This window comes from Bufo bufo, chromosome 5 (genome assembly GCF_905171765.1).
Source record: "Bufo bufo chromosome 5, aBufBuf1.1, whole genome shotgun sequence".
NCBI lineage: Eukaryota > Metazoa > Chordata > Amphibia > Anura > Bufonidae > Bufo > Bufo bufo.
In genome coordinates this window covers 85802091-85819073 of record NC_053393.1, presented here as the reverse complement: position 1 = coordinate 85819073, position 16983 = coordinate 85802091, and the positions used below count along the sequence as shown (strand labels likewise).

At 42.9% G+C, this 16983-nt stretch overlaps 1 protein-coding gene across 1 annotated transcript in view; it reads left to right on the top strand.

Annotated features, from left to right (window-relative positions):
* Positions 1 to 5024, top strand: part of DECR1 (2,4-dienoyl-CoA reductase 1) — a 103817-nt gene extending 98793 nt beyond the window's left edge. The window contains exons 8-10 of the mRNA XM_040432576.1: positions 320 to 466; positions 899 to 961; positions 4582 to 5024. Coding sequence (XP_040288510.1) covers positions 320 to 466; positions 899 to 961; positions 4582 to 4641 — 270 coding nt within the window. The 3' untranslated portion in view covers positions 4642 to 5024. The remainder of the gene's footprint in view (positions 1 to 319; positions 467 to 898; positions 962 to 4581) is intronic.
* The last annotated feature ends 11959 nt before the right edge of the window (positions 5025 to 16983 follow it).

Below are 16983 nucleotides of genomic sequence, written 5' to 3'. Positions count from 1 at the left end.
ACACACTATATGTACCCTAGGAAGTTTTTAAGCAAATTGCTGGAGGTATGCTTTAAATAGTTTGATAGTGATTAACATGTCTACTCATACAGCTGACCCCAGCAGGGAGAAAGTAAATGACTGAAGTAAGTTATGTCTCCTCCTACTTTGCAGTGGGTGGCACTAATAAACATTTCAGAGCGTTGTTTTGTCATTTTAGATTCTAAACTTGAATTTACTCTCTGAGGTGCATATTCTAAGAAGCTTTTAAGTGGATCACTGGAGGTACTCTTTAAATAGTATAACTTTGCATTAATGAGCACTTCTTTGCATTTCTAAGGGTGCATTTAGCCGTCTAGACCCCACAGGAGCCTTTGAAAGTGACATGATCAAGAGGATCCCATGTGGTCGCCTTGGCACACCAGAGGAAATAGCAAATCTTGCAGTGTATCTATGCAGTGACTATGCAAGCTGGGTGTCTGGAGCGGTAAGTGTGTACTTTGGCCAGTTTGAGTGAGTTCACTTCCAAAAACATGCTCTATGTGGAAGCATGATTTCCCATCTTGGACTCTGCTCTTATAATGGGATCTCATGGCATTATAATGATATATAATGCTGTATGTCCGTGGCCGACCTCCGCTTAATGTTTTGTACTAATTGCATTATGTCAGTACAGTTCATTACAGATAGTGTAGGGCAGAGAAACACAGCATTATAAATCATTATAATGCCGAGGGGTCCCATTACAAGAGCAGAGTCCAGGATGGGGAAATCATGCTCTCACACAGAAGATGTTTTTCGCAGTGAACTCAGTCGCCTTATCTCACACAGGATCTTATATTCACTTAAAACAATTTCAAGGTATCTCTGAATATTAATTTTGCCTTGGAAGAGTGATTGATATGTTTTTCTGTTCTAGATCATACGAATGGATGGTGGTGAATATGTTTCAATGGCTGGGGAGTTTAACAGCTTACGAAAGGTAAAGTATAAATCGTATCTGTGCTGTACACAACCATTTGGTTATGTTTGCAGATGCTATATCTCTTTACTGAAGTTTACTTTCAGCTTACAGAGTCACTGAGCTTTTAAAAAAACTGCTGATATATCATATGTAAGGGATCGCTCTCTCTCAGGGGTCGGCAATGACAGACTTCTCATCAAGCGGGGGGTTTTCAAGCTCAAACAGTGCTTTATTTGTCACACAGCACATTACACTTCCAGGTTTGGCGTCACTTGGCACCATGAAGTCGCAGCTTTATCTTACAACGTGTTACATCTACACAAAACAATAAACGCTTGCCGGGCTAGGCACTCGCTATACAGGGGTCTCCAGAGGAACTCACCTCTAGATCAGTGTTCACACTGCGGTATTCGGCTTCGGTCAGACAGCCTCCTAGCTGTGACCAGTGCAACCCACCAGTCCTCTTGGTGGAAGAGGGGAAATACCTTGGGGGGATATGGTCCAGCAGTCCTCCTGACTCTCTGACCGTGCGAAACCTCTCTTCTTCAGTCGTCGCTGGGTCCCCCCAAACTCAGGTTTCCTCAGCCTTCTGGCCTTCCAGCCCTCCTGGCTGGAACCACACAGAGCCTATCCAGGCTTCCTTCTCAATTTCCTCAAACTCAGGCTTCCTTCTCACTTTCCTCAAACTCAGGCTTCCTCAGCCCTTGTGGTCCTCCTGGCTAGGACCACACAGGTCCTCTGCAGGTGTGTTCCCTGGGGCCTAACTAATCCTCTCACACCCTGAGGATTGCTTTATCCCCAAGGGATTATCGCACCTGGCCTCACCTCAGACCACGTGATGGTGGGGAGAACACAGCAAATCAGGTTGTTGGCTACTCATGCCAAAATGGTGGATTCGGGAAGCTCTACTCTGCTGCTTGTGGTTTACTCAATGGGAACTTAGCAGCAGAGGTGCACCGCACATGCGTGAATGCCCTCCATTCATTTCTATACAACTTCTGAAAATAGCCAAGCACTGGCTCGGCTATTTCCATCAGCCCCATAGAAGTGAATGAAATGGTGGCCAGGCTTGTGTGATGTGCTTCCCATTCATTTTAATGGGACTTTCGAAAATAGCTGAGCGAGCCACTCAGCTATTCTCGGCACTCCCATGGAAATGAATGAAGGGCGCGTTTTCTTTATTTTGCAGACTCCGTTCTAAAGATAGGTGTGGAACCTGCAACTACGGATGTAGTAGAGTTAACACTCATGATTTATCTAAACTAAATGCGTTAAGCAAAACCTTCAATTGCTTTTCAATGGCTTTTGTATCAAGATAACACGATGAGTTAAGAGCTTGAGTGCTAACCCTGCTACATCTGTATAAGACATTGGACATCCTAGCGATATGCCCCAATGTGCAAGATGGGCCAAATCCTTTAAAGGACTTTTATAGTTCATAATACCAGATTAAAGGGTTTCAAAGCATAGTCATTGGTGGCATATTGATTAGATATACAGTATATCAATGTTTGATTGCTGGGGGTTAGACTGCTACTGGGACCGACACTCTTGCCGAAGGCTCTGTTCACATCAGCCTTAGAGCCTCTGTTACAGATTTCATCATATTAGCTGGAAAAAGTAGCCCAGCATGTAGCACTATTTTTTCCTTCAAAACTGTTGGACACAGGGGCGGACTAGGAACTTAAAGTGGCCCTGGAAAAAATACTAAAAGTGGCCCCGTTTTGTAGTTGGGTCCAAATTGATGGAAGGCAGGGCCAGCAATACCATTTTGTGGCACATTATACCACTGCAACAGAGCCAAATACCACAGTCCATCACAAAATACTGCCAGCAGCACAAAATACATCCCCCAACAACTTCCACTGTTCGGTCGTGAGGAGGGCCCAGTCGTCCACTGTGAAATTTCCCTGTAAGGTCTATGGCCAATCCGTCCCTGGTTAGACACCAAGATGCCGGGCTCCGGTGATGTCTGTCATGGACAGATCTGTCAGAGCTTGTTTTTTTTTATGGCCCTATAACTGAACAGAAAGGCAGAATTACGAACACCAATGTGACCTCAACTTAAAACGAAGGGGTCACAATAAATTTTAGTGCCACTCCCAACCTAGCACTGTGCTGGAATTACAGCACTGCCACATTCGCGTGACGGACCATAGCACCACTCCCAACCTGAAATATGGCTGTGGTGCACTTCCAGTACAGCCCTGGACTGGCACAGTTTTAGAAGCTGCTGAAGGAGCCATTTTAATTTTCTGATAACCATTGCCCCTTCTATCAAATTTTAAAAAGTGGTGTCTAAAAAGATAGATTGAAATGCTGTAAAGGGCTTTTCCCATAATTACCACTTATCACCTGTCCAGAGGATAAGTGTCTGATTTGTTGTGGGTCTGCCCACTGGGACCCCCACCGACCATGAGAACTGAGTTTCCATGTTGTTTGCTTAATAGGTTACAAGTGTTGATTATGAGACAACCCCTTTAAAGGCCATGTACACCTTTGGGTGCAATTTATTTTATTATTGCATTGTACTCATTTTGAGCTAAAAATATTTTTTTAAATTGGCCTTTATTAAAAATATGGCGTCCTATTTTTCTGTGCAGAGCTGACATGCTCTAGTAGCACCCTGTGTTTTCCGTCAGACCAGGAGTTGACGGACTTCTTATCTCTGCTTTCTGACATTATAAACACTCATGGATCAGTTCTTATCTTTTTTTTTTTATCAGATATTTTTTATTGTAAAGAGTTATACAATGTACATGAGCAGGGCACACAATACAAACATTGCACCATCGCCCAATTTTCTAGTAGAAAAGTACACAATAGAGAGAAATGTAACAACAACATCCCCCATAACATTAATTGAGATGAGCAGCAAGCATGACATATCATATAGGTATAGTATGATATAAAATAGAATGTGCGACATGTAGATTACAGCGGTGACCTTATTAACAAAAACAAGGTAATCAGCGGAAAGTCCGCTGCATAAGTACCCCTGTCCAGCAAGTGTAGGCGATAGATAAAACCCCAGTGACAGAAAGGAGGGCAGCAGCGGCAGATCCATACTCCAGAAGCCAAAATGCATACATTCCAATTATGAACGCGCAAATGCCCTACCCATTCTAAGAACGGCCTGCAATATTCCAGCAGCTAGAATGTAGGGATAGCCACTGACTGATCATTTCTTATCTTAGTGATAAGAATGCCACTTAAATTAGTGTTTATGACCTCTCAGTAGTTTAGCGATAAGGTTTATTAGATGACTGGCGCAAAGTGAAAGTACCAGTCACACAGCTAAAAAATAAACTGTAAACCTTTTGTGACAGAACGGCTCAATATTTTTAATAAAGGCCAATTAAAAAAAATATTTTAGCCAAAAATGAGTAACATGCAATCATGAGAAAAAAATTGCCTTAGAAGGTGTAAACAGCCTTTAAATACACAAACCGAGCTTACCACCTCCTTGTCAGTAAGTGAATACTTGTATGTGATGGTTTACTACCATCGCTGTGCTGGCGCTCTGTAATGGAGCTCGGTGTAGTGATCTCTAGCAGACAGTCAGTGGCTCATTTTGGAGAGAAAGCTACAGTATACACCTTACAAATTGTACTTACCATTGTATATTTCTTGTATAGGTAACCAACGAGCAGTGGGATCTCATGGAAAAATTAATCCGGGGCACAAAAGGCTCCTAATCCCGACACCTCTCACTTAAAAGAAGATTGGAGGAATAATGGAGGATTCTCCTTTCAGTGCCCTTCATTCAGTCAGTCACACTATATCGAACATCAGCTCCACTAAGCTTCCACTGAATACGTTTCCACATCAGAACTAGCACTTTTCAGTCATCGTTTTGTCCTTGTAATGAGATCTTTTTGTTTCTTCTACTTGGAAAAACAGAAATTTAGCCCAAGAAATCAAAAACTTTATTAACGGGAACTGTGATTTACTGGTATTTAACAATTCAGCAAAAAAATTGAGAATCTGTAATGAATTGTAATGGATGATGTCATACCTGTTGCTGTTTACATCACTTTGTGCCTTAATACACGTAATAAAATACTATGGAAAAGCCATGGACGGTGCGTGCTTTGATATCATACAGTATGTTACATACTTGTACTATTACAGGATGTGTCTCCATACAGTGGAGCAGTTTTTTTTAAAGGATATAGATTAACAAACGGTTCAATCCGTCTCCCATAGACTACAATGCTAAAATGTATATGTTGCGTATGCATTTTTTGGCTGGAAGAATGGCGTGTTATGCTATTGTAGCCTTCAAAAAATGGTATGGAAACATAAACAAGGACAGACTTGGTGAAAAGTATGCACCTTCGGACTGCATTTGCCCAATTATAGTCCATGAGTATGTCAAACTACTGTAAATGTTAAATTCCAATGTATGCGTTGGACATGAAGCAAGTACTAGATGAGAACAGCCCCTAATACTGACAGTGTAACCTTACACAATCTAAACATTTGGCAGATTTATCCCAGAGCCAATACTGAATGATACATTTGGTGCTTCTGTGGACTGTCTAAGCTTATGCCACTTGATCGTAGGCTTAATTTGCAATGTAATTTTGCAAGGGAATTATTACTACAAGGGGCATTATGGTGAGCTTTATTACTACTGGGGGCTATGGGGAACGAATTGCTTGTATGTGCACACTGGAGGACATTATTGGAGGGCACTATTACTACTAAGGACACTCTGGGGGAGAATATTTACTATTGGTGAGACTTTAGGGAGCACGTTTACTGTGGGGGGCACCCTGGCACAGTATCAGCTTAGCACAATTATTTTTTGGGGACACTATGTTAACAGCACTATTACTGTCAGGGGCACTATTTGCTGGGTGCAATTATTTTTGAGGGTCCTGTGTGTCATTAATTATTGAAGGAGGCACTAGTATTGGCACTAGTATTTTCAGGGGGACTATCTGTTTCTGCAGTACAGTATTAGGGGTGTCAAGACAGGGTGTTCAGAACGTGGGGAGGAGGATGGAACCTAAGATATCTGTGTGGCAAATTCTGCAGAGATATGGCTGAAATAAGTAATCATGGTGATCTGCTCCAAATGGAGAAGATGAGGAAAGAGAACATTCATATCAGAGGAGTCGTCACTGGATGTAAGGTACGTAGTACGTTGGTGGCACAGAGTAATTTAAAAAGAAATAATTATCCATCATGGGTCCTAATTGACAGGAAGTTTAGCGCTGTGTCAAATTAGAAGGAGCTGCTGACAGAGATTTAGAGCAGAGCCTAGGACAGCGGCGTGAGATTATTTTGTTAACCTTTATCACTGATCTTTAGGGTTTATCAGCTCTAACCTTTTGTCACTAAGGGGTTTTTTGCATGAAAGGTTTAGGGTAATGGAGCAGGAAAGCTAATGCCTTCTTTCCTGGTGGTCTATGATGTGTAATGACAAGTGCCTATCCTCCAGGTTGTTTAGGGTTGTGGTAGTTAGGCTACTTTCACACTAGCGTTGTTTGATTCCGGCAGACAGTTCCGTTGCCGAAAGTGCCTGCCGCATCCCGAAATCTGTGTGCAAACGAAGATCATTTGTTTGCGAATCCGGCTGACAAATGCATTGAAATACCGGATCCATCTCTCCGATGCCATCTGGAAAAACGGATCCAGTATTTATTTTGTTCACATTTTTAAAGGTCTGGAAAACCGGATCCGTCAATGCGGCAATTTCCTGAACACTTGGTATCGGCATTAATACATTTCAATGGAAATTAATGCAGATTCCGGCAAGTGTTCCGGAATTTTAGCCGGAGAAAATACAGCAGCATGCTTTCTCCGGCCAAATACCGTAAAAGGAACGGAAGACATCCATTTTTTCATTCAGAATGCATTAGGACAAAACTGAAGCGTTTTTTTTCTGGTATTGAGCCCCTATGACTGAACTCGAAACCTTAGGTTAAGGCTACATTCACACGACCGTATGTGTTTTGCGGTCCGCAAATTGCGGATCCGCAAAACACAGATACCAGCCGTGTGAATGTAGCCGGCCCTATGATAGAAATGCCTATTCTTGTCCGCGATTGCGGCCAAGGATAGGACATGCTCTATCTTTTTTGTGGGGCCGCGGAACTTGTGCTGTCCGCATCTTTTGGATCCCCATTGAAATGAATAGGTCCGCACCCGTTCCGCAAAATTGCGGAACGGATGCGGAGCCAAAAATACGGTTGTGTGAATGGAGCCTAATACCTTGTATTCAATGGTTTACTAATAACCTGTAGATAAAGTATATTCTCCGGAACTCTTCCAGTGGAAATGTTAGAAACATATCAAAATGTAAAAATGGCACATCCCCTACTGCGGTTGAGACATGGCATTCAGTGGTTTACTCACCCCACCATGCTCCAGTTGAGCTCAATGTGGTGCGAAGAGCAGAAAATTGCAGAAAGTGTTAGGGGCTTAGTGAAGGACCAGGGCCTCCCATGACTCGAGAGACTGATGAGGGTTTGCTTTTCTGCTAGAAGATGCACTAAATGTATTGAGAGGCCTGCACCTGTAATACATTTGGAACACCGTATCTCAGAGACTTCAGATTAAAAAGAACCTGATGCTGCTAAACCCCCAGCATTTCGTTATGCAACGTTATGTAGTGACAGATTGCATTTAAGGCCTCATGCACACGACCGTAACCATTTTGCGGTATGCAAAACACAAATCCTGGCTGTGCGCATGTCGCAAAACGCACTTGTTTTTTTTTTTTTGCAGGGCTGCATTGAAATGCAGATTAGATGTGGACCGAAAATACGGTCGTGTGCATGAGCCCTAACACTGGCATATGAAACGCATGTCCTAATAAGCCCTCTTTCACATGAACAATACGGATTGACTCAGGATGCGTTCAGTGAAACTCGCACCATTTGCAAGCAAGCTCAGTCAGTTTTGTCTGCGACTGCGTTCAGTGTTTTAATTTTTTTCCGCTCGGGTGCAATCCGTTTTGATGCATTTTTCATGCACGTGAAAAAAAAAACGGACGCTTTACAAACAACATCTCCTAGCAATCATCAGTGAAAAATGCATTGCACCCGGACTGCATACAAGTTACATCCGGATGCGATTTGCGTTTTTCACTGGAACCCCATTCACTTTTATGGGGCTGCGTGAAAAAAACACAGAATATAGAACATGCTGCGATTCTTACACAACTCAGAACTGATGCGTGAAAAAACGCTCCATGTACACAGTCCTATTGAAATGAATGGGTCAGGATTCAGCACGGGTGCTATGCGTTCACTTCACGCATCGCACCCGCGCGGAAAACTCGCTTGTGTGAAAGGGGCCTAAATCCCTCATACCTGTATGTGCACTGGACCCACATTAAGGAAAAAGTACGTAGGAAGGGGGGGCTGGCAAGATTTTTTCTTCGTAAAGATTGCCTTGTATTGTCCGAAAAGTGTGGTATATTACACTTCTTTAGTAAATGAGGATGTTTACTAATTACTGTAGTTATTTTCCGCTATAGATTTCTTACATGCTCATAAAATGAAGCAATAGTAGAACATACGTTTGTCGATCTCAGACTTTCCTTAGGCCTCGTTCACATCTCCATTAGGACATCCAGCAGGCTGTTCCAGCACAGAGCAGCCTGCTGGATCCTCTACTTCACCGCCAGATCCCCACTGACTGCAATGAGGTCTGGCGGTGATCTGGCCTATTTCCGGCATATGTGCCGGTTTTCCGCCGGACCAAAACCAAACAATTGTTTGTATGGCCGACAGCCGGATCTCCTAAACGGAGATGTGAACATAGCCTTAAGAAATCTTATAGATATCTCCCAGAAATTTAGAAAAGTGGGCTTGCATCACAGCACAGCAGCATTTGCGTCTTATTTAGGCCCAGTATCCTGGCCGTTCACTGTAATGGGTTAACTGAAGTACAATGACTGGATGAGCAGAGAATTCCACACTGGGTCTATTGTGCATAAGAAGACTTCATCCCTTTTGATTTATCTGTAAGATGCTCTAAATATAAAGTTTTGCTTTGTGAAAAGAAGATATAAGCAGCCAATCGGCTCCTACATTCTCAGGTCTGTAGACGTTGTTATGCTTTCATTTAGAAGACAAGACTCTGATCCGTCATGTACCCAGGTAACTGAGCAGATGAGCTGTAGCTACAGGTAACTGGTAAATGGTGATACAGAATGGAAATACAAAAAAGGACGGTTGCCATGGTAATGTATGTCTTTGTAGAATCAAAGAAAGACAGTAGGGATTATCCACGTATTGTCGAGGAAGAGAATCTTAAGAACAAAGTCTTGGGTTACAAAGAAAGATTTAAGACCCGGCAGATAGTTATTACAGATGTCAGCACAGTTCACACGTTAAGGTCTAAACAACCTTAGATCTATAATGGTAAATTGATTAAAGTAGCTTTTAACTTAAAGTTGGAAGAAGCAACATTTTGGATCCACAAGGTGTGGAATATATGAATGTTTTTTGAAGTTAAGGGATGTCTTTCTAGGGTCATCTGTTCTACAAGCAGCAGAGGTCGTTGATGATGTGTACAACTACCCATCCAAAGGGACAAAGTCTTGACCTTTCACGTGAGTTTTCTGCCTGAAGTGCAGCTTGATATTACAGACTAAAAACTACATACACACAACAGTTGTTTTTTGCGTCCGCAAATTGTGCGTCCGCAAAAAAAAATGGATGCGGCATCCGTTTTTTTTAGAGGATCAGTTTTTTTCCACAGATGCCTTGTAATAAATGCCTATCCTTATCCACAAATGTGAAAAAAGTAGGACATGCAGTATTTTTTTTTTGCTGAAGGGAAACACGGACAACGGACTCGGAACACAAACGGATGAACTATCAGCATTTTTTTTGCTGACCCATTGAAATGAATGGGTCCCCATCCTATTCGCAAAAAAAAACGGAACGGAGGGCCAGAAAAGCAACGTCGTGTGCATGAGGTCTTACTATGAGCATTATGCAGCGTCTTCCATAAGCGTTCCCCTCACCAGTTACCCACAAGAGACCACTGATTTATGATGTCTATTCTCCATCTGTCCAGTTTTGTTCATAAACAAAGTACAGTGAGTTAAAAATGCTAAACTTTTCAAGCGCCCACCAGGTTAATATTTTATGGGCATCTTGTTGACGAGCCTTTGTAAAATTCATGTGTGTTAAGACTTTAAAGGGTTTCTTCACCTTTAACCATTCCTAACATCGCTTCCTGGTCTTCCTTAGGGCTTATGTAAATGAACGTATTTTTTTTCCATGTCTGTACCGTTTTTTTGCAGCCCGTATGTGGAACCATTCACTTCAATGGTGCTGCAAAACAACAGAAATGACTCAGTGTGCAACCATGTCCGCATGGCCGTACCGCAAGAAAATAGAACATGTCCTATTATTGTCCACATTATGGACAAGGATAGGACTGTTCTATTATATGGAACGCGCACGGCCAGTATTAGTGTTTTGCGGATCCACAATTTGCGGACTGCAAAACAGGCAACAGTTGTGTGCATGGGCCCTTATGTTCACAGGTAGGTATTTATTTGCGTTTATATAATATACATTAGTGTGCAGCCACCTGTGCTACCTGATACTGTAGAGAAGGGTCCAGTTTTTTTTAAATACGTTGCTAAAGATTAATGATTTAGGCCTCTGTTCATAATGAACAAATTGTTAAATGGCATCTGTCAGCAGTTTTGTACCTATGACACTGGCTGACCTGTTACATGTGCACTTGGCAGCTGAAGGCATCTGTGTTGGTCCCATGTTCATATGTGCCCACATTACTGAGAATAATCTTTTATTATATGCAAACGAGCCATCTAGGAGCAATGGGGGCGTTACACCTAGAGGCTCTGCTTTCTCTGCAAACTGCCGCACCCTCTCCACTTTGATTGACCAGGCCAGACAGTGAAAATGTCATCACACCTGCCTGGCCCTGTCAATCAAAGTGCAGAGGTTGCGGCAGTTGCAGAGAGAGCAGAGCCTCTAGGTGTAATGGCAACGCCCCAGTTGCTTCTAGATGCTTATTTGCAGATGCCCTTTAAATTGGCTGCGTTTGCTACAGTCAGAGTTTTTACACAACATACCTTATTTCCTTAGTCCACAAACTGGAGCAGGTAAGTATAAGGAAGGTCCAGTTCACCTCTGTATATAATTAAATCCTTCAACTTTACTGTTCTGACAGTCCGTAGTATCAGACTCGCCTGTTCTCTTGAGGGCGATGCTACATATTGTATAGTAAGGGTTAATCTTAGTGGTTCTCACATTTATTCACAATGAAATGTCTTGCCTTAAAGGGGTTGTCCAGGCTAAAAATAAATAAAACCTGGCATACTCTGCTGTTCTCTACTTCCTGCTGCTTTTGCTGATGTCAGGGGCAGACTGGAAACTTACTGTCCCTGTAAAAAATATTGAAAGTGGCCCTGTTTTGTAGTTGGGTCCAAATTGATGGAAGGCAGGGCCAAGCAGTACCATATTGTGGCACATTATACCACCCCAACAGCGCCAAATACCACTGTCCATCCCAAAATACTGCCAGCAGCACAAAATATATCCCCAAAAACTTCCACTGGCCAGCCACGAGGAGGGGCCCACCGGGAAATTTCCCTGTAAGGTCTATGGCCAATTCGCCCCTGGCTGATGTCCTGATACAGGGACATGAGGGCAGCCAATCGGGACTGTAGCGGGTCAGTGAATGATTGGTAAATGCCCAGGGTAGCGGGCTTCCAAGTGGATCCCAACAGACAAGCTTCATTGGGGGTGCAACTAAATGGTCAAGCTGAACTGTTATAGTGACACAGTGTTCTATGCTAACTACATGGCGTCATAGGAGAAGTGTCGTTGAGAGGAAATATTATTCTTGTACTACTGACCTTCAGAGCGGTAAAGGTGAAGATGATGATTGGGCATGTTATTTATGGGGGTGATGAGGGACCAAATAAGTGGTGGCTGGATACTACTGGTGCTACTTGTCCCTAGAGGTACAAGTTGTTGGGCAGGTTAGACTCCAACTGTGAGAATCCTTGAGGGTGAGGACCATGTCTTAGATGTTAGTCTAACCTCAGGCTTTATTCACACAGGTGTTTTACAAGAGTGGAGAATTTGGCACCACATCAGGATCTTGTCATGGGAATGTAGAAAAATAATTTTTTTTAGAGGTTTTCCTGCTTTCCCATGACTGGACCAGATTCTGCTTTTAGCACCCAGTATCTCTCTTACACTATGTGTACGGTAGCTGTAATATGGCCATGTGGATAAAACCTTGGTCTGAGACTAATTTTAAAAAAATGCAATGTATAATGCAATCAGTTATGATTTGAAGACATCTATAACACTCATTCCAAAATATATATTCACTTTGGTGGAGGTGATAATTAAACTCCGGAAATGAAAAATGAAAAAAAAAAAAAAACACCGATATCTTTATTAATTTAAAATGAATACCCATTTTATTTAGACAGAAGAAATAGCTTCTCTCATTATGTATTTTCCCATGTGAGCTTTCTTTGAAATTGCTAATGGTGATGACAAAGATTTACAAACACAAGTAGAATATAGATGGTGTGTATTATATCATCGCTACATGGAAATACAGATCAAGCTTGAGATCACAGAACATGGGATGTGCTACTGCAGAAATGGGAATTTTCTTAACAACATCTGTAGGCCAGATATGTTTCCATACAAAAAACACTTGTGTCAACCATTGATTTAATCAGAATGTAAAAAGTAACTTGACTCCTGTAATGCAGTGTATTGTTGCCGGTCATGGATCTCGTTGCAGGCAATCTATTTGGTGTTTCTTAACCACCTCAGCCCCCAGTGCTTAAAGAGGACCTTTCACCGATTCTTACCCTATGAACTAAGTATACAGACATGTAGAGCGGCGCCCGGGGATCTCACTGCACTTACTATTATCCCCGGGCGCCGCTCCGTTCTCCTGCTATGCCCTCCGGTATCTCCGTTCCCTAAGTTATGGTAGGCGGAGTCTGCCCTAGCGCTGGCCAATCGCATTGCAGAGCTCACAGCCTGGGAGAAAATAACCTCCCAGGCTGTGAGCTCTGCGCTGCCATTGGCCAGCGCTAGGGCAGACTCCGCCTACCATAACTTAGGGACTGGTATCTCCGCCTACTATAACTTAGTGAGCGGAGATACCGGAGGGCATAGCAGGAGAACGGAGCGGCGCCCGGGGATAATAGTAAGTGCAGTGAGATCCCCGGGCGCCGCTCCACATGTCTGTATACTTAGTTCATAGGGTAAGAATCGGTGAAAGGTCCTCTTTAAACACCCTGAAAGACCAGGCCACTTTTTACACTTCTGACCTACACTACTTTCACCGTTTATTGCTCGGTCATGCAACTTACCACCCAAATGAATTTTACCTCCTTTAATTCTCACTAATAGAGCTTTCATTTGGTGGTATTTCATTGCTGATGACATTTTTACTTTTTTTGTTATTAATCGAAATTTAACGATTTTTTTTGCAAAAAAATGACATTTTTCACTTTCAGTTGTAAAATTTTGCAAAAAAAACGACATCCATATATAAATTTTGCTCTAAATTTATTGTTCTACATGTCTTTGATAAAAAAAAAATGTTTGGGTAAAAAAAAAATGGTTTGGATAAAAGTTATAGCGTTTACAAACTATGGTACAAAAATGTGAATTTCCGCTTTTTGAAGCAGCTCTGACTTTCTGAGCACCTGTCATGTTTCCTGAGGTTCTACAATGGCCAGACAGTAGAAACACCCCACAAATGACCCCATTTCGGAAAGTACACACCCTAAGGTATTCGCTGATGGGCATAGTGAGTTCATAGAACTTTTTATTTTTTGTCACAAGTTAGTGGAAAATGATGATTTTTTTTTTTTTTTTTCTTTTCTTACAAAGTCTCATATTCCACTAACTTGTGACAAAAAATAAAAACTTCTATGAACTCACTATGCCCATCACGAAATACCTTGGGGTCTCTTCTTTCCAAAATGGGGTCACTTGTGGGGTGGTTATACTGCCCTGGCATTCTAGGGGCCCAAATGTGTGGTAAGGAGTTTGAAATCAAATTCTGTAAAAAATGACCTGTGAAATCCGAAAGGTGCTCTTTGGAATATGGGCCCCTTTGCCCACCTAGGCTGCAAAAAAGTGTCACACATCTGGTATCTCCGTACTCAGGAGAAGGTGGGGAATGTGTTTTGGGGTGTCATTTTATATATACCCATGCTGGGTGAGAGAAATATCTTGGTCAAATGCCAACTTTGTATAAGAAAATGGGAAAAGTTGTCTTTTGCCAAGATATTTCTCTCACCCAGCATGGGTATATGTAAAATGACACCCCAAAACACATTCCCCAACTTCTCCTGAGTACGGAGATACCAGATGTGTGACACTTTTTTGCAGCCTAGGTGGGCAAAGGGGCCCATATTCCAAAGAGCACCTTTCGGATTTCACAGGTCATTTTTTACAGAATTTGATTTCAAACTCCTTACCACACATTTGGGCCCCTAGAATGCCAGGGCAGTATAACTACCCCACAAGTGACCCCATTTTGGAAAGAAGACACCCCAAGGTATTCCGTGAGGGGCATGGCAAGTTCCTAGAATTTTTTATTTTTTGTCACAAGTTAGTGGAAAATGATGATTTATTATTATTTTTTTTTTTTCTCACAAAGTCTCATATTCCACTAACTTGTGACAAAAAATAAAAACTTCCATGAACTCACTATGCCCATCAGCGAATACCTTGGGGTCTCTTCTTTCCAAAATGGGGTCACTTGTGGGGTAGTTATACTGCCCTGGCATTCTAGGGACCCAAATGTGTGGTAAGGAGTTTGAAATCAAATTCTGTAAAAAATGACCTGTGAAATCCGAAAGGTGCTCTTTGGAATGTGGGCCCCTTTGCCCACCTAGGCTGCAAAAAAGTGTCACACATCTGGTATCTCCGTACTCAGGAGAAGTTGAGGAATGTGTTTTGGGGTGTCTTTTTACATATACCCATGCTGGGTGAGATAAATATCTTGGTCAAATGCCAACTTTGTATAAAAAAATGGGAAAAGTTGTCTTTTGCCAAGATATTTCTCTCACCCAGCATGGGTATATGTAAAATGACACCCCAAAACACATTCCCCAACTTCTCCTGAGTACGGCGATACCAGATGTGTGACACTTTTTTGCAGCCTAGATGCGCAAAGGTGCCCAAATTCCTTTTAGGAGGGCATTTTTAGACATTTGGATCCCAGACTTCTTCTCACGCTTTAGGGCCCCTAGAATGCCAGGGCAGTATAAATACCCCACATGTGACCCCATTTTGGAAAGAAGACACCCCAAGGTATTCAATGAGGGGCATGGCGAGTTCATAGAAATTTTTTTTTTTTGGCACAAGTTAGCGGAAATTGATATTTTAAATTTTTTTCTCACAAAGTCTCCCGTTCCGCTAACTTGGGACAAAAATTTCAATCTTTCATGGACTCAATATGCCCCTCACGGAATACCTGGGGGTGTCTTCTTTCCGAAATGGGGTCACATGTGGGGTATTTATACTGCCCTGGCATTCTAGGGGCCCTAAAGCGTGAGAAGAAGTCTGGAATATAAATGTCTAAAAATTTTTACGCATTTGGATTCCGTGAGGGGTATGGTGAGTTCATGTGAGATTTTATTTTTTGACACAAGTTAGTGGAATATGAGACTTTGTAAGAAAAAAAAAAAATAATTCCGCTAACTTGGGCCAAAAAAATGTCTGAATGGAGCCTTACAGAGGGGTGATCAATGACAGGGGGGGTGATCAATGACAGGGGGGGTGATCAATGACAGGGGGGGTGATCAATGACAGGGGGGGTGATCAATGACAGGGGGTTGATCAATGACAGGGGGGTGATCAGGGAGTCTATATGGGGTGATAACCACAGTCATTGATCACGCCCGTGTAAGGCTTCATTCAGACGTCCGGATGCGTTTTGCGGATCCGATCCATCTATCAGTGCATCCGTAAAAATCATGCGGACATCTGAATGGAGCTTTACAGGGGGGTAATCAATGACAGGGGGGGTGATCAGGGAGTCTATATGGGGTGATCACCACAGTCATTGATCATGCCCCTGTAAGGCTTCATTCAGACGTCCGGATGCGTTTTGCGGATCCGATCCATCTATCAGTGGATCCGTAAAAATCATGCGGACGTCTGAATGGAGCTTTACAGGGGGGTAATCAATGACAGGGGGGTAATCAATGACAGGGGGGTGATCAGGGAGTCTATATGGGGTGATCACCACAGTCATTGATCACGCCCCTGTAAGGCTTCATTCAGACGTCCGGATGCGTTTTGCGGATCCGATCCATCTATCAGTGGATCCGTAAAAATCATGTGGACATCTGAATGGAGCTTTACAGGGGGGTGATCAATGACAGGGGTGTAATCAATGACAGGGGGGTGATCAGGGAGTCTATATGGGGTGATCACCACAGTCATTGATCATGCCCCTGTAAGGCTTCATTCAGACGTCCGGATGCGTTTTGCGGATCCGATCCATCTATCAGTGCATCCGTAAAAATCATGCGGACATCTGAATGGAGCTTTACAGGGGGGTGATCAGGGAGTCTATATGGGGTGATCACCACAGTCATTGATCATGCCCCTGTAAGGCTTCATTCAGACGTCCGGATGCGTTTTGCGGATCCGATCCATCTATCAGTGGATCCGTAAAAATCATGCGGACGTCTGAATGGAGCTTTACAGGGGGGTAATCAATGACAGGGGGGTAATCAATGACAGGGGGGTGATCAGGGAGTCTATATGGGGTGATCAGGGGCTAATAAGGGGTTAATAAGTGACGGGGGGGGGGTGTAGTGTAGTGTAGTGGTGCTTGGTGCTACTTTACTGAGCTACCTGTGTCCTCTGGTGGTCGATCCAAACAAAGGGGACCACCAGAGGACCAGGTAGCAGGTATATTAGACGCTGTTATCAAAACAGCGTCTAATATACCTGTTAGGGGTTAAAAAAAACACATCTCCAGCCTGCCAGCGAACGATCGCCGCTGGCAGGCTGGAGATCAACTCTCTT